Raw genomic sequence first — 18,712 nt, forward strand, 5'->3', positions numbered from 1 at the left:
CTGCAGCAGAAGCCCTGAGATTCAGTCCTGAGCTGGCTCTGTTCCCGTTAAGTGTGTGCTTTCAATTCTTCAAGCACTGCAACCCTTGCTCCAGAGGTGGCAGTGCTGATGCAAGGGGGTCCTGTGTTGGCTCTTGGCTAATGTTGGCCTCAGACAGATATCTGAGCTGTCTCTAATCTGCTGCCTGTGCAGGAATCTGCAATTGTTTTCCTTAATCTGCTCATAGGCAGCCTTGGGTCCAAGTTCCCTTTGTCCTTCTCCCTCCTCTCCACCTCACCGGGGAGCTGTACTGCAGGGCAAGTGGGGTCCATGTGAACTCTCTCCATATATTGGGGCATGAGCAGTGGTGGACTGGCTGTTATATAGAGTTCTGGGCTGCTTCTGATGCACTACTTAAGTAAGTACCAACAATAGACACTGCCACCCCACCCAGATGCCACCCCAGGACCAAGTTGCCTTTGGTGGTCCAAGCTCTGTCTTTAGTCATAGCAGCCCTCGCTCCAGTGGGGAGTTGCAACATGGAGTAAGCGGGGCTTGAGCATTCACTCTGCCAGAGCCGAGGAGCACACTGAGATGGTCACAGGAAACTGGCAGGCACTAGAGTGATCCTTTATCGGCCCTCTCCAACCTGCCTCAGGGGCAAGCCAGCTTGTGTGTTTGTGTATGTGTGTGTGTGTGTGTGTGTTTCTCGGTATGGGTGTGCAAGCAGAGTCTAAGTTTTCCACAGCCCTCCTGTTAATTCCAGCAGTCCTCCAACCAGCCAAGGGGGTTGGTCTCCCCTGTGTAGGACGCCAGGAGTGGAATGCCCAATCTGTGGCTTGAACTGCTCACTCCCCAGGGCAGGTCTCTGCCTGTGTAATCTCCCTTTTCCTCTGAGTCCCCTCCCAGTGGCAAGGTCCCAGCCTGATCACTTTTCTTCCCTTCCTATCTGATTACGTGTGGATCTTTCTTACAGCCTTGGTTGTACAGAAGTCTTTCTGCCAGTTTCCAGTTAGTTTTCAGTGAGAATTATTCCACACACAGATGTATTTTTGATGTGTTCGTGGGGAGAGGTAAGTTCCACATCCTCCTACTCTGCCATCTTGATCAATCTAATGAGTCTTCTTTAAACACTTTAAAGATGTCATTTCACTGACCTCTGAAACAGCCATAATTTCTGATGAAAAAAACCACAGTGAGGCAAATTGTTGTTCCACTATATGTAATGTGTTGTTTTTTTCTGGCTGCTTTCATGATTTTCTCTTATCTTTGGTTTATAGCAGTTTGTCTATAACATGAATAGGTGAAGTTTTCTTCACATTACTCCTATTTAGGGTTCACAGAGCTTACATTTATGTCTTTCACCAAATCTGGGAGGTTTTCAAACCATTATTTATTCTGCCACATTCCCAGTCTCTCCTCTTTCTGGAATTCCCGTTACATGTATGTTATACATTGTGGTTTTCCTACAAGTCTGTGATGTATTTTTCATTAAAAAAATCTTTTTTTTCCTCTCTTCCTCAGAGTGGACAATTTCTGTTGATATACCTTCAATTTCACTGACCCATTTCTCTTTCATTTCCATTTTGCAACTAAAGGCACAGAGGGAATTTTTAAAAATTTAAGATACAATTTTTAGTCCTAGAATTTTCATTTGGCTTTTAAAAAATATTTCCTATTTCTCTGCTGAGATTTCCTATCTTTTCATTCATTTCAATTGGCTTTTCCTTTTACCTACTGAGCATAGTTATAAGAGCTGCTTTAAAGTTCTTTTACAGTAATTCCAACAAATAGATCATCACAGGATTGGCTTCTATTTGTTATATTTTTCCTTTTCAGGTTCTTCATATGTTAAAAAATTTTAGATTACATTCTACACATTATAAATGTTGTGTTTTAGAGACTCTGAGTTTTGTTATATTTGCAAAATAATGATGTTTTTGTTTTAACAGACAATTAACTTTATTAGATTCAAGCTGCAAACTCTATTTCACCTGTGTTGAGCAGCACCTCAGTTCAATTCTTTTAGCCTTAGCTTCAAGCTCCTTTAAAGTCTGTTCCATGCATGTGTGGTTCAGCATTCAGCCAGAGACTTAGGCAGAGTCTAAACAAAAAATCTGGAGCTTCCTTTTTCTGATACTCTTCTTTTTGAGATTTCCTCCCTCACGTTCCTGTAGCTGTGGCTGACCCAGACTCTGTACTTTGGTGTTTCAGCCCAGAAAGACTGGGTTTTCGTCAGTTTAGTTGCTCTGCACCATGATTTGACTGCAGCCTTTCCTCAGGCTAATAATGCCTTAAAAACCGAAAACTTGCTCAGTGCTGGTGCTTCCCTGATGGCACAGTGGTTAAGAATCCACCCCCCAATGCAAGGGACACGGGTTAGAGCCCTGGTCCAGGAAGATCTTACTTGCCATGGAGCAACTAAGCTCGTGTGCCACAACTACTGAGCCTGTGCTCTAGAGCCCGTGAGCCACAATTACTGGGCAAGCCCATGCGCCTAGAGCCTGCGCTCTGCAACAAGAGTAGTCCCCACTTGCTGCAACTAGAGAAAGTCCATGTGCAGCAATGAAGACCCAACACAGCCAAATATAAATAAATAATAAAATTTTAAAAAGTTTCAATTCTTCTCCAAAATCTGCCAACTTTTGTTCACTTTCCAGAACCTTCAGGGAGTTGCTGTTTGTGTTTTGTTCAGAGTTTACAGTTGTTATCTATAGAGTGGTCAGTCTGTTAATACGTCACTCTGCCATACCAGAGTCCGAACTCTTCAACACTACTTTTTTTAAGAGTAATCTTTAATTTTGAAATAATTTTAGATTTTCAGAAAAGTTACAAAGATTGAGTACAGAGAATCCCTGTATACCTCACACCCAGTTTTAGTTTCCTCTAATGTTATCCTCTTACATTATCATGGCACATTTGTCAAACTAAGAAACCAATATTGGTGCATTACCATTAACTAAACTATTGATTATTCAGATTTCACCAGTTTTTCCACTAATGTCCTTTTTCTATTCTAGGATGCATTCGAGGATTCCACATAGCATTTAGTTATTATGTCTCCTTAGTGACCTTTTTTGTGTCTTTTCCTGGTTGTTTTTTTTTTCTGACCGTGACAATTTTGAGGCTTACTGGTCAGGTAACCCCACAGAACATCCCTCAATTTGGGCTTGTCTGATATTTTTCTCAGGATTAGACTGGGGTTATGGGTTTGGGGGAGAAATACCACAGAAGTGAATTGCTCCTCATTACATTCTATCAAAGCATAGATGATATTCACACAACATCACTAGTGATGTTAATCATTCAGTTAAAGTACTATACTTTTTGAGGAATTACAGTGTATGCAAAACTTGTTTCTACATTTTCCCTTCTTCTTAAAAAAGTTTTATGGAAACTCCTTGATTAAAGACATCATGTAGTCCCACCCCTCACTTGAAATCGCTTCCTTTCAGCTGTAAACTCTAAGATTAAATAATTGGAATTGATAATATCTAGAGAAGTCTGTCATGGAAAAGAAGATATGCAGAGAATGATACAAATACATGTTTCTTCCAAATAAGTTCTTAATATCTTGTGGTAGGCCAATAGTGCATAATAGAATTTAATGGCATGCCTTTCCTTTATTAGAAGATTAACAGCTTAAAACATTTAGTTATCTGGCTTTAGGATGGTGCCTGAGGAGTTTGATGGTAGTGAGAAGAGAAGTAGAAAGAAAAACGTGTGCATGAAATAAAGACCAGCTATTTTAAGTGTAAAACAAATATTGGACTTGAGGGCACAATCGTTCAAAATCATAAGTTTGAGTTTTGGTATGCTCACTCTGAACTAAAAAGTACCAATCAGCATGTTCAGATAAGAGCACAAAGATTCTCTATTTGTACATTCTCCAACTCCATCCCAGCCAAGGAGTGAGTCTTAGGAAACTGACTTTCACTCCTTGAGTCATAAATTTGCTTTTGATTGTCACATCTCTATAGAAAGCAATTTAGGAAACACATTATTTCATGACATTAAATTTATTTCTATAATTAAAAACTAGTTTTTAAGAAATTTGGGAGTGTAAACCAGTTATTCAAGCTTAATTGGGGTATTTTATAAAATTGTTTTCAGTAAAAGGTCTGTTTCAGTGGTTTAAAAAGCCAACTTGAAAGCTCAATATACAAAGAAAATACCTAAACATGAGGGAAGGGGATGTTGGAGAGGGGGGTTCCTAGAGCTCTGACCACTCTATTCCTCTTCTATGGTCTTTGAGGTGTTTCAGTAGCCCCTTTAAAAATCACAGCTCAAACCAAGGTAAATGATTCCAAGAGTTCTCAATATTTACCATTACATTTCACATATTTTAATAAAAAACTCTTTGGGAGAAACATAAGGCATACAGGTGTCTTTATTGGGGGTGTGCCAAAAGATGAGTTATTGGCTTCAGAATACAAGTGAACTTATTGACAAAATAGAACAGGTCAATCAGAATAAAATATTTTTCTTTAAAAAATTAGGGGAACAAAACTGCATTAACCTTTTTTCTCTCCATCCTAGAAATTACATAGCTGACTGTATTTCACAGTAGCTAACCCATGTGAATACAGGACAAGCTATGGTTCTCACCTGAAAGTGGCCACGAAGTTCACTGTGGGCCAGCCTAAGACAAAGGATTTCAGGGCATTGGTGTTGCCTTCTCCCACTTCATCCACACAGCTTGCTGTCCACATGTCACTTAATTTTATTTTATTTTTTATCTTAAAGTTGTTGTTATATCTAGAAAGATAAGAACCAGACAGGATTTTTTGTTATTCTGTTTCTTAAATTTTATGAGAACTTCTATACTTGTGATAAGAGGACAGTTTCCACTAATCATGGGCAAAGAATGTCTTATTCATTTTTCTTACCTTCAGTGCCTACCACAGTAAATTGTAACATTTGGCTACCTTAGCCCAAAAAGGCCGTTGAAACATTTGGTGTATTGGTCCTCATGCCTGCATTTATGGCAGCAAATAGCCATAAACTGGCAGCTTTATTTTTCTATACGTTGAGCATTGCATTTGGATCAAAAACCTAATTTTAAACTTACTGCTGTTATACAAAAAGAATTCTTTTATTATTTACAACTTGCTTATTTCCAAAATTATTTGAGTGGCTGAATAAAAGATTAAACATAAACATTATTTATTAAAATATTTATAAAATTTTCACTTTATATGCACTAAAAATATAAACTGGAATTAATTAGAGAAATTTACAATGCATTTCCAACTGAGTGGTTATGATTTTCTAGTCTTTAGAAGCAAAGATTATTTTAAATTTCCTTTTTAAACCATTTCCCCTTATATTTTGGCTAAAATTGAAAAAAACTGTAGCCTAAGAATAGACCTTAAACTAAGCTGAAAAAAAAAAAGATGCCAGGAAGTATTATATTTAAGTAGAGTTGATGCAATTAATATTTATCTCTGGGTACAGAGAAGGTGATTTACTTTTAAGCTGGCAATGAAATTGCTTTTTGACAATTTCTATCTAATCCCCCTTACAACCCTGATATTGACACTATCATATTTCTTGACCTAGTTTACAGTTTTACAGCATTAAGCTCATAATGAACCTGAGACTTAAATAGTTAGAAGGCACTGGTAAGGATAAAAAGAATGCCCAGGGACACGTCGGTACTTCCTATCATTCAGAGCCATTTATGGAAACATTAAAAGCTAAAATGAAATCAAAGATGCTTCATATGGAAGTATCCCTAAAACTCGTCATGGAATATTTAAAGCTAAAATTCTTCAGTAGGATTTATAAAATGTAAAGGGATTTTTCAGGAACTATACATGATGACTAATCTAGATTCAAAGCCTCATCTATGCTTCCTGTAGCGCACACAATGTAAGTACAATAGAAAAGTGCCTTGAGGCACAATGCCTTCATTCTATATTTCATTTCAGTATTTTTCACCCTATTGCTATAAATCATTCAATTTTTTAAAAAGTAAAATCCTACTTCTTTTGTTTTTTCCTTTTAAAAATCTTATTTCTTGATGGCAGCTATCTAGGTAATATAAAACTGAAACTATGAATCTTTTCCAAGGAAAACTATGTTTCCATATCTGTTTTCATACATTTTGAGTTTTTTAATGCAGGTCTCTCTTTATATTAGATACTTCAAATACCATGTGGGAACTTGTATACCTATTGACTTGGAAAAAGCCATTCCAACGATTCCTTCCCTAGATCAATAAAGTACCAAGATTTCTACCTCATTATACAAAAAACAAGGAACTGTCCAAAAGTGTAAACAATACTTCCATTCTAATGGTCAATATTTATTGAGAACTTACCATTTGCCAGTAACTGTTAACACTTTACACATATTAAGTTTAATCCTCAAACATTTTAGAGATGAGGAAATGTTGTCACAGGGAGGTTAAGTAATTTGCCAAAAGTCAAACAGCTTAACTAGCAGAGCTAGAATCCGAACCTGAGCAGGGTTGATTCTTGAGCTTGTTTATGCTCATAACCATTAAGTATCTATAAAAAGCCCTGGATATAGTCATTCTTACAAAGCACCTGGAGGTGACTTTGTATCCATGAAGTTTCCTTCAGCTTTACTATCTTAAGACTTACTTTTTCAAATCTCCTCACCTACAAGGCTTTCTGATGGGACTGTTTATTATGGAAGTAGGGGAGAAATCTCATGAACATTTATGTCCATAAAGCTAGAGGTACTAGTTTAAAAATATTTAAAACAAGTATTCCAATAAAGCTTTATATTAAGATGGATAGTATTAGGGTCACAGTGTGTATCTTCAGATTTTTCACTCTCAATTTCCAACAGTATTAGACTATTCCAATGGAAATTTAAAAGTATGAATTCCAGTGAACCGTTGAAATACATAGGATTCTAGAGAGATTTCCTTCCATTCTAAGATGGAGATGGTCTATTAAATATGTTTTGGGGTAGAGAATATGGTATATTCCACAAGTATCTGATGGTAATTCTACTGGTAATGAATTAATAATCAGAACTTTTTTTCTCCTCATCTTTTTGACTTACACAGAATTCATCATTACTTCCCTATTTGTTTAGGAAATAAAATATGAGAATAGAGATGGCTTAAGAGGGTATGAAATAACTACTTTCATTTCCTTTTAGTAAATTCCAAATAGGTGCTCTATGGCTATTAACAGAGATAATATCAGCTTCTTTCTAAATACTCTGATGCTCATAAACATTGTTTTTAAAAAAATGTAAAGCCCTACTTCTATAGGAAAAATAATTTTTTTTTTGGAAAAATAATTTTTAATTCAGCTTTCTAATGAATATCAAAAGCGGTCCCTAAGGTCGCATCCAGCTTTAATACTTGTTCTAATTCAGTATGGAAAAGAATGACAATAAACTCAAAATAATTTTAGGCAAACATTGTCAACATTCAGCATAAAATGGAGCAAATAAAATACCTTAGCCAAAGAAAGAAAGACTTTGGGCTTTCGTTGTTCTTCTTTATCTAACTCCTTTAGATGGTAGGTTAGGTTGTTTATTTGAGATTTTCCTTGTTTCCTGAGGAAGGCCTGTATTGCTATAAACTTCCCTCTCAGAACCACTCTAGCTGCATATCATAAACTCTGAAGTGTTCTGTTTCTACTTTCATCTGTCTCAAGGTATTTTCTGATTTCTTCTTTGATTTTTTTCATTGACCCATTGTTTATTTTGTAGCATGTTGTTTAGTCTCCACATGTTTGTGACTTTCCCATTTTTCTTTTTGTAATTGATTTCCAGTTTCATACAGTTGTGATTGGAAGATGCTTGATATAATTTCTATCCTGTTAAATTTGGTGACACTTGTTTTCTGGCCTAGTATGTGATCCATCCTGGAGAATGTTCCATGTACACTTGAAAAGGATGTGTATTCTGCTGGGTTTGGTTGGAGTGTGCTGTAGCTATCTATTAAGTCCACCTGGTCTATTATGCCATTTAAGACCACTGTTGCCTTAATGATTTTCTGTCTGGATGATCTGTTCATTGATGTAAGTGGGGTGCTCACATCCCCTACTATAATTGTATTATTGTCAGTTTCTCCCTTTTAACATTTTCTCTCTTTTAACATTTGCTTGATATATTTAGATGCTCCTGTACTGGGTGCATGTATGTCAATGAGTATAATACCTCTTCTTGTATTGATCCCTTTATCCTTACCTAATGCCCATCTTTGTCTTTTCTTATAGCCTTTGTTTTAAAGTCTACTTTATCTGATATGAGTATTGCTACTCCAGCTTTCTTGTCTTTTCCATTTGCATGAAATATCTTTTTCCATCCCCTCACTTTCAGGCTGTATGTGTCTTTAGCTGTGAAGTAAGTCTCCTGTAGGTAGTATATAGATGGATCTTGGATTTTTTAATACAATCAATGTTTTTTGATGTATTTTTTCCAATGACATTTAAAGTGATTATTGATAGGTACTCTTATTGCCATTTTGTTATTGGTTTTCTGGTGTTTTTGTTTTCCTCTCTGTTCCTTTTTTCTTGTGGTTTGATGATTTTCTTTAGTGGAATATTTGTGTTCCTTTCTTTTTAGTTTTTGTGTATCTATTGTAGGTTTTTTTATTTGTGATTACCATGGGGTTCATATATGTTGACGTATATCTACTTGTTTTAACCTGATAGTCATTTAAGTTCAAACACATTCTAAAAAAATCTACATTTTTTCTTCTTTCCCCCACATTTTGTGTTTTTGATGTCCTATTTCACAAGTTCATATTTATCCCTTAACTGTTTATTTATAGCTGATTTTTACAATTTTTGTCCTTTAGACTTCATACTGTCTTATTTAAGTCATTGATCCACAGCATTTACTGTATATTTTCCTTTATTAGTTGTATGTTTCCTTTTCTGTAATTTGTTACTTCTTGTTGTAGCCTTTCCTTTTCTACTAAGAGAAGGCTCTTTAACATGTTTTAGGGTCAAGTTAGTATTGATGAGCTCTTTTAGTTCTTGCTTGTCTGAGAAGTTCTTTATCTCTCCTTCAATTCTGAATGAAAACCTTGCTAAGTAGAGTAACTTAGGTTGTAGGTTTTTCCCTCTCAGCAATTTTAATATATCATGCCATTATGTTCTGGCCTGCAAAGTTTCTGTAGAAAAATCAGCTGATCGCCTTATGGGGGTTTCCTTGTACGTGACACTTTGTTTTTTCCTTGCTGCCTTTAGAAGTCTCTCTATCTTTAACTTTTGCCATTTTAATGTGGTATGTTTTGGTGTGGGTCTCTTTTGTTTCATCTTGTTTGGGACTCTCTATGGTTCCTGCACCTAGTTATCTGTTTCCTTCTTCAGGTTTGGGAAGTTTTCAGTCATAATGTCCACAAATACCTTTTTGGTCCGTTTCCCTCTCTCTTCTCCTCTGGAACCAGTATAATACAAATGTTAGTATGCTTGATGTTGTCCTACAGTTTCTTTTTGATTAGTGATTTTCATTATTCTATCTTCTAGAACACTTATGCATTCTTTTGTATTATCTAGTCTGTTAATTCCTTCTAGAGTGTTTTTCATTTCAGTTATTGTATTCTTAAGCTCTGACTGGTACTTTTTATATTTTCTAGTTCCTTGTCAAAATTCTCACTGTGCTCATCTATTCTTTTCCCAAGTTCAGTTAGCTTTTTTATTACTACTACTTTGAACTCTTTATCTGGTAAGTTATTTATCTGTTTCATTAGTTGTTTTTTTCAGTTTTTTTTCTTGTTCTTTTGTTTGAAACAAATTCCTCTTTCTTCTCATTTTGTTTAACTTTCTCTGTCTCTATGAAATTAGGTGAATACTTACCTATCCCAGTCTTGAAGCAGTGTCCTTGTGTGGGAGTATTCCTATTCAAGTATGTGTGTTCTCAGTGGCTTTGGTGGGAGAGCTGGATCTGAACTGAGCATGCGTCATATCTTCCCCCAGGGTGTGTTGGCAGCTATCACCTTGGTGAGAGGTAGGGCTGGAGGCAGAGGCCTAGAGCCAGAGCCAGGTGTAAACTAAGCTTCTCCTATGTTCAGTAGCTATCACCACCCTATTTGTGGTAGGGTCAGGTCCATACTGCTGGAGCAGAAGCCCTGAGGGTCAGATATGAGCTGGTTCTGTTCCTCTAAGTATGCACTCTCCCCTCTCCCAGCCATGGTACCTTCACCCCAGAGGGGAGTAGTGATGCAGCAAGAGGGATTTGGAGCAGGCACCTGGTGCAGCTAGGGCACACACTGGGATGGCTCCAGCATGTCAGTCAGAGCTTCAGACAGCTCCTGATCTGTTGCCCTCTGTGAGTGCCAGCAATAAACATCCTTGCCGCATTTAACTGCAGTGCTGGGTCTGAGCTGGCTCCATCCCCTGCAAGTGCACACTTGCCTCGGCAACATTAGCCTTCATCCTAGTTGGTAATTGCACCAGTTAGAGGCAAGGCTGGGGTGTTCATTATTGTCAGAGCCCTGGGCAGTTTGAATCTGCTTCCTCTGCCTTGTTTTGGGAGTAAGCAAGAGTGTGTCCATTTCTTCATGGGTGGAGTCTCGGTTTCTTACAGCCCTCCTGTCAGTCAGTGGTTTTCAAACCAACTAAGAGGACTTGTCTTCCCAGTGCTGGCTGGGGTGCCCAATATGTGGTTCAAACCCCTCACTCCCCAGGGAGGATCTGCAAGCCCATGATACCTCCTTCCTCTTCTCTTCCATTCCTAGGGATGTGAGTCCTGACCTGATTGCTTCTCCTCCCTTCCTTCCTGACTCCCTGTGGATCTTTCTTTACAGCCTTGGTTGCCGAAGAGTCTTTCTGTCAGTCTCCAGTTTGTTTTCAGTGATAATTTATTTTCATGTAGATGCACTTTTGATGTGTTTTTGGGGGGAGGTGAGCTCAGCGTCCGTCCTCCTACTCCACAATCTTGATATCCTCCCCACCCACATCTTATTTGTGACATGGCATAACTTAGGTGTGAGGGTACGGATAGTAGAAAAAAGTTTACTATTCTCTAGTGACAAAAAATCTCTTTGATGAGACTGGATTTGTTAAACTACTCTTTCATGATGTTTCATAAATAGTGAGAATGGGGGAGGGAGCAAGTTGTAACTATCGTGTTCTAGGTTGGATGATAACTGCGCTGGCATTTAGTGTTGAGCGAAAAGTGAATTCTTTTGGTTACCTCTAAAGTATATTCCAAATATGTCTGCATCCTTCCTTTAACTGCCATTTCCCCAGATAAAGCCTTCATTATATCTCATCAGGACTACTACAATAACCTCCTGTCCAGTCTCCTTGCTTCTACTCTTTTCTGTCCTCTAATCCATTACCTATCATAGCCAGAATGATATTTTAAAAATATGTACATTATTCTACTCCCCTAATTAAAACCATTTGGAATGAAATCCAAACTCCTATCATAGCCTTTGTGGTACCCATCCTCCAAGATGGCCCCCAATGATCCCGGCTTCCTAATACACTTGTGTAGTTCCCTTCCAATTATACCAAGGTTGATCTGTGTGGCCAATAGCCCCTACATCAGAAATGATGGTATACTACTTTCAAAATTAGGTTATAAAAGACTGCAGCTTCTATTTTAGGTGTTCTCTCCCTTTAATACTCTCTTCCTCACTCTCTTGGATCTTTCACTTTGAAGGAAACAATACCACGTTACAAGCAGCCCTGTGGAGAAACTTACATGGAGAAGAACTCTGGAAAGCAGCCATTGTGGAACTGAGGCCTGCCAGGATCCACATAAGTGATCTGGGAAGTTTCAAGATTCTCTCCAGTTAAGCTCTGAGATGACTATAACCCTGGTTCAACACCTTGACTGCAACCTCATGAGGGCCCCTGAGCCAGAACCACTAGCTAAGCCATTCCCAGATTCCTGACTCAGAGAAAATGTATAAGATGTTTGTAGTCATAAACTGTTATGTTTTGGGGTAATTTGTTATACAGCAATAGATAATTAATAGATAATTAATGCAGCCCATAAAGGTCCTGATAACTTGATCCTTGTCTATTTCTCCAATCTCAATTTATATTACTCTCTTCCTGCTTATTATGCTGGCCTTCTTTTAACTCCTCCAAAGGGCCAAACTTTCCCTACCACCCTTGTACCTGCTGTTCCCTCTGCCTAGAATACCCATCTCCCTAATATCTGCATGGCTAGTTGTTTTTCATTCTTCATTGATTTATTTCCCCCCGACTATACTTACCTAACATATATCCCATATTTCACTTCACTGTATTTTATTCACAGCATTAAGCACAATTTGTCATCTCTCCCTACACACATTAGAATGAAAGCATCAAAAAGCAGGGACTGTACCCATCATATTCTTCACTGTATCCCCTTTATTTATTCAGAGAATGGCACAGAGTGGGACTTAAATGAACACTTGTTGAATGAATAAATAATTAAAACATCTTTTCAAAACCAAATCAAAACAAAACAAACATAAGACTCACTTCAGATATTAGTTATGGTAACAGAGGCCAGATATTCTTACAGTGAACATTGAATATAAAGGTTACCTTTGTTGGTGGAAATGCAATTTTATAATGATAACCAGGAGAGAGCGTCCAGAATACCTACTTGATTTTGGCCACGATAAACAGATCATTGAACAGGAAAAGATGTCGCTCCTGCCTCTGCAGACCTCTTTTCAGTTCTACCCGGCCATCAATTAGCAGAGTTCTATTGGAGCACAAAAATGATGACAGAAATGCACATGTGTCCACGCTAGCAGAAGGACTTTCCCTGTAACAGATCAAACACCACAGATCTTTAGTCAAATGATAAAATATAGGATTGAGTTTCTACAAAAAATTATAGGTTAAATTTGGTCAAGAAATATAAAGCTCTATAATTTTTTTAATGCAATGGCATAGTTTTCTAACAGGTCCCTCAGTCTGTCTCCACATGATGGTCCTTAATATTTTATTATAAAATTTTTTAAACAAAAAGCAAAATTAAAAGTTTTATAATAAACATATGTATATCCCAAACTAGATTCTACCATTAAAATTTTACTGTACTTGCTTTATCAGATACCTATCTAACTCTCTCTCAATTAACCCATTCTATTTTTGACATTTCAGTAAAATCTGCATACATTTCCCCCTAAATACTTCAGCATGCATATCATGTACAGTGAAATGCACAATTCTTAGGTGTATATTTTCTGAGTTTTGACAAACGTATTCACTTGTGTAATTTAAACCCTTATCAAGATATAGAACATTATCATCACTCCAAAAAATTTCCTTTTATCCCTTTTCAGTTGTTATAGTAATTAGATGAAGACAGCCTCTATGTATTGGCTCAAGTTGTTTATCTCTTTGTTGCAGGCTGAGATCCATTAGCTCCAAAGTCTGCTGGAACTAAACTAACATTTTTATATATACCCAATTATTTAAAAAATAACCCAAAACAAGCAGATTTTTAACCATTTTATAGCTTGCCTGCTTTGTATACTCCACAAAACTACACCCAACACCTGCTAGCCATTGATAAGACAGAGGCTTGTGGTTATAAGACCCAAGTCACTACTACCTTTGGAGTTCTCTGACCCAGACTCCCCACCATGCTACTGAGCAACATCATTTAGACATGTAATCTCCAGAGCCACCCACTCCAATCTCCTTCACCTCAGGAATTCCTTTGCCCTCCTCCTTTTTTGGATAGTGGTCCTTTGGCCATAAACCTCTAGATTGTCTCATGCTGTAAGGGACTTCCTTTCTTATGCAAACCTGTCCAAGGGTCATATTTTTTCATTGATCAGCCCCCAAGTCCCTCAAATTCCTTACAACAGTCAATCTCTACTCCATCAACCCCAAGGCAACCATTATTATGATTTTTCTTCCCACTGAAGATTAGTTTTGCCTATTCTAGAATTTCATATTAACAAAACCTTAGTATGTACTCTTTTCGTGTAAGATATTTCTTACTCAGCATGTTTTTGTTACGTTTATTAGTAACCCATTCCTTTATATTGATGAACAGTATTCCACTGTATATATATATCAGTTTTCTTATTCATTCTCCTACTGATGGATACGTGGGCTCTCTCCAGTTTTTAGCTATTATGAATAAAACTGCTATTAAACTTCTATTGATCTTTTTTATGACCTATGTTTACATTTTTCTTCGAGAAATATCTCACAGTGGAACTGCTGGGTCACAGAATAGGTGTTATGTTTATTATTAGAAAAAAAATACCAGTAAGTTTTCCAAAGTGGTTGTACCAATTTATATTTTCAACAATACTGCAGGATAATTCTAGTTACTTCACAACCGTGTCAACATTTGCATTATCAATCTTCTAAATTTTGGCCATTCTAGTGTATATATAGTAGCGTCTCATTAAGATTTTAATGTGCATTTCTCTGATGACTAATAATGTTGAACACTCATGTTCTTATTGATTATTTGTATATATTAATTTGTGAACTGTCTCCAAATATTTTGCCTACTTAAAAATATTGTGTTATGTATCTTTTTATTATTGAGTTGTAGGAATTTTTTATATATCCTGTATCTATCTATCTCCTGATATACATATATATACACACATATGCACATACATACCTATACAATATACATATATATACACATATATATATCCTCTGTCAAATGTTTTGCAAATATTTTCTCCCAGTCTGTGATTTGCCTGTACATTTTCTTAAAACTTAAAAAGTTTTTAATTTTGATGAAGTCTAATTTATCATTTTTAAAATGGTATTTGTTTTCTGTGTCCTTTCTAAGAAATCTTTGCCTACCCCCAAGTCATGAAGATACTCTCCTATGTTTTCCACTAAAACCTGTATGATTTTAGTTTTTACATCTAAGTCTATGATCTATCTTAAATTAATTTTGGTTTATGGTATAAGGTAGGCGCTAAGCTTCATTTTGTTTTTCTGTACGAATACCATATTGTTCCAGCACCATATGCACAAAAGGTTTTCCTTTCCTCAGTGGATTTCTTTGGTACCTTTGTTGAAAATCACATGACTGTAAGACCATGGGTCTATTTCTAGGCTGTCTATTCTGTTTCACTGATCTTTTTAAGAATTAATCTATGCCAGAACCACATTGCCTTATTATTCTATCTTTACAGTAAATCATGAAATTAGGTAGTATAAATCTACCAACTTTTCTTTTTTTTAAATTGCTTTGGATAATCTAAGTCTCCTGTATTCACATACACATTTTTGAGATTAACGAAGATGAAGAACACAGTAGAGAAAACACATTGTGGCTGGGGAAGAAGAGATGAGTGCAGCTTCAAATATACTGAGTGTGGAATTACCAGGGGACTAGGTGACATGGGGAGATAAGGCAGGCAGCCAGCACTTAAAAGAGATGTCATATTTGTTATCATACAAAGACAGTTGCATAAATAATACTATGGGAATGACTAGAACTGCCCAAAGGGGCAAAGAATAAGAAAAAAGGCAGAAACACATCCCTGAAAAAAATGTAATCTGAAGGGGTGAAGAAAGGAGGAGAATCTGTGAACAAGATGGAGAGTAGTGAATAAAGCAGCAGAAAAAGAAGAATAAAAAGCAGTGGTGGTCTGTAGTACTGAAACTGGTGAAGGGGATAACAAGTTGAAGACTGAGAAGACGTCTGGGAAAAAAGTCATCAGTTGTTCATTAAGACCTTCAACTAAACAGTTCCAGGAAAATGGTGAGGGCAGAACTCAAATGGTCTAGGGTTTGAAGTGAGGAGTGAAAAGAATAGTGAAGAATTAAAGGCAGTAAATCTGGTTGTTTTTCAACAGCTTAACACTAGAAAGTGACTTTAAGAGGAAAGGAAGGAAGAAGAGAGAAACAATACCTAAGCCCTGAAGGTAGGTACCATCTCTCATTTTACAGATTTGGAAACTGATGTTCATAGCAATTAAAACACACTGCTGTTAAGTGAAGGGGACTTACAAGTTAAGTATGTTCAAAACACTTACTTTAAAAAATTCCATGTAGCCTTTCAAAAGGAAAAGAACTTCATTCATACCGACTCAGATTCCTCCTCCACCCATGGCAGTTGAGCTCAGTAGTTTAGGACTTGATGGGGGTAGGGGAGGGTGTGGGCTAATCTAAGACTTTTTCCTAAGTAGTGTGACATGGTGAGTTATTTTGGCTGCCTCAGTTTCCTCATTGTAAAGTAAGGCAGTTGGAGTAGAAGGTCTTTAAATTCCTTTTATAATTTGTATACGTGACTAACTATACTAACATGTACTCAAAAGGTGGAATTAAGATTACTGATGAGAGAGGTTGGGCCAAGACAGCAGAGGAGAAAGACCTTGAGCTCACCTCCTCTCACAAACATACCAAAATCACAACTATATGCAGAATAACCCTCACTGAAAAAGACCAGAACCTATCAGAAAAGATCTTCTACAACTAAGGACATAAAGAAGGAACCACAATGAGATAGGTAGGAGGGGTGGACTCGTGATATAGTCAAGTCCCATACCCTAGGGTGGGTGACCCACAAATGGAAGAATAATTACATTGCAGAGGTTCTCCCACTGGAGTGAGAGCTCTGAGCCCCACATCAGGTTCCCCAGCCCAGGGGTCTTGTACCAGGAAGACAAGCCCCCAGAGCATTTGACTCTGAAGGCAGCAGAGCTTAATTTCGGGAGCCCCACAGGACTGGAGGGAAATAGAGACTTCGCTCTTAAAGGGTGCACCCAAAATCTCACATGTACCAGGACCCAGGGCAAAAGCAGTAATTTGATAGAAGCCTGGGACAGACCTATCTGCTGGTCTTGGAGAGTCCCCCAGACAGGCAGGGGTTGGGTGGCTGTGGCTCACCCTGGGGAAATAAGACACTGGCGGCAACCATTCTTGGAAGCTTCTTCTACTACGTGGAAGCTGGTGCTTGCAGGTGACATTGTGGGATGCTCCCTCTGGCTCATTAGTGCCAAGACATAGCCCCAACAGCCTGTAGGTGCCAGTGCTGGGATGCCTCATGCCAAGCAACTAACTGGGTGGGGACAAAGTTCCACCCATTAGCAGACAGGCTGCCTGAAGACCTCCTGAGTCCACACCCACCTCTAGACATGCCTCTAGACATGGCCCTGCCCACCAGAAGGCCCTGGACACAGCTCCATTCACCATTGGGCAGGCACCATCTCTGGAAGCCCCTGGGTCCCCCACTGCCCTACAGGAAGCCTGCACTAGCCTCTAGACCAGTCTTATCCACCAGGGGGCAGACAAGTAAACCACTATCCTGCAGCCTACGGTACCCGGCCTGCTCACAGCAGGCCAGACCTTGCTGTGAGACCAGCTGGGCCTCAGCCCTGCCCAAGAGCAGGCTGACACAAGCTCTGAGACACCCTGGACCCCATACCCAACTGTATCAGGAAACCCTCCCACAACCAGTGACCTGACACGAACTCTGGGATCCCTGGGCTCTGCAACCAGCTTCCAGGACCCAGCTCTGCCTGGCAATAGTCCAACATGAACCCCAGGACCTGGCTTCACCCAGTGGGTGAGCAATAGCCCTGGAGTCCTCTGGACCCTGACTCTGCAAACCAGTGAGATAGCATAAGCCCCGGGGCCCCCTGGGGTTCCACAGTCAGCCACGTTGTGACCCAGTCCCAACAACCAGTGGCTGGCAGCCTCTGCACAAGGTAAGACCCTGGGCCATCCAAGCCTCCAGACCATCTACATAGTCAGCCTGCCACAACAGAAGGATACATGCAGCCCTCATAGGGGAACTTCTAGAGCATATAGATTGGGTGATGAGAGGGGACTGTGCTACTGGAACACGTAGGACATACCCTACAAAAGGCAACTTCTCCAAGGTTAGGAATCATAACCAATCTACCAGATACATAAAAATAGAGCAACTTAGGCAAAATGAGGCGAGAGAGGAAAATGTTCCAGACAAAGGAACAAGATAAAAACCGCAGGAGAAGAATTAAGTGAAGTGAAGATAGGAAATCTACATGAGAAGAAGTTTAGGGTAGTGAGTGTAAAGGTGATCAAAGAACTTGGGAATAGAATGGATGCACAGAGTGAGAAGTCAGAAGTTTTTAACAAAGAGTTAGAAAATTTAAAGAACACCCAAACAGAAATGAAGAATACAATAACTGAAATGAAAAATACATTAGAAGGAATCAACAGTAGACTGAATGATACAGAAGAATGAATCAGCAAGCTAGTAGCCAGGGTAGTGGAAATCACTGATGCTGAACAGCAAAAAGAATGAAAAGGAATAAGGACAGTTTGAGAGCTCTAGGACAACATCTAGTGCACCAATATTCCCAATACAGGGATCCCAGAAGGACAAGAGAGAGTGAAAGGGGCAGAGAACATATTTGAAGACACGAAAACTGAAAACTTCCCTAAGTTGAGAAAAGAAACAGTCTCATACAGAATCAACCCAAAGAGGACAACCCCAAAACACACTGTGATTAAAATGCCTAAAAATAAAGATAGAATACTTATGAAAAGCAGCAAGGGAAAAGCAACAACTTACCTACAAAGGAACTCTCAGAAGGCAATCAGCTGACTTTTCAGCAGAAAAATCTGCAGGCCAGAAGGAAGTGACATGATATATTTTCAATGATGAAAGAGAAAAACCTACAACCACGAAATCTCTACCCAGCAAGGCTTTCCTTCAGATTTGGAGGAGAGATCAAAAGTTTTACAGAGAAGGAAGAGGTAAGAGTTCAGCACCACAAAACCAACATAATAAAAAATGTTAAAGTGATTTCTCTAAACAGAAAAGGCCACAACTAGAAATATGAAAATTATGAAAGGAA

At 38.4% G+C, this 18,712-nt stretch overlaps 1 protein-coding gene across 4 annotated transcripts in view; it reads right to left on the reverse strand.

Annotated features, from left to right (window-relative positions):
• The window catches only part of ARHGAP20 (Rho GTPase activating protein 20), a 150,875-nt gene that overhangs the window by 47,662 nt on the left and 84,501 nt on the right, over nucleotides 1-18,712 (reverse strand). For 3 of the 4 annotated variants that reach the window (XM_067750973.1, XM_067750972.1, XM_067750974.1), the window contains exons 3-4: nucleotides 12,532-12,696; nucleotides 4,588-4,737 (exon numbers count right to left, since the gene is read on the reverse strand). In XM_067750973.1, the coding sequence (XP_067607074.1) occupies nucleotides 4,588-4,737; nucleotides 12,532-12,696 (315 nt within the window). Of the gene's footprint in view, nucleotides 1-4,587; nucleotides 4,738-12,531; nucleotides 12,697-18,712 lie in introns of those variants that run through there. The other variant, XM_067750975.1, reaches the window with a different exon arrangement.

The sequence above is a fragment of the Pseudorca crassidens genome, chromosome 9 (assembly GCF_039906515.1).
Source record: "Pseudorca crassidens isolate mPseCra1 chromosome 9, mPseCra1.hap1, whole genome shotgun sequence".
In the NCBI taxonomy this organism is placed as follows: domain Eukaryota; kingdom Metazoa; phylum Chordata; class Mammalia; order Artiodactyla; family Delphinidae; genus Pseudorca; species Pseudorca crassidens.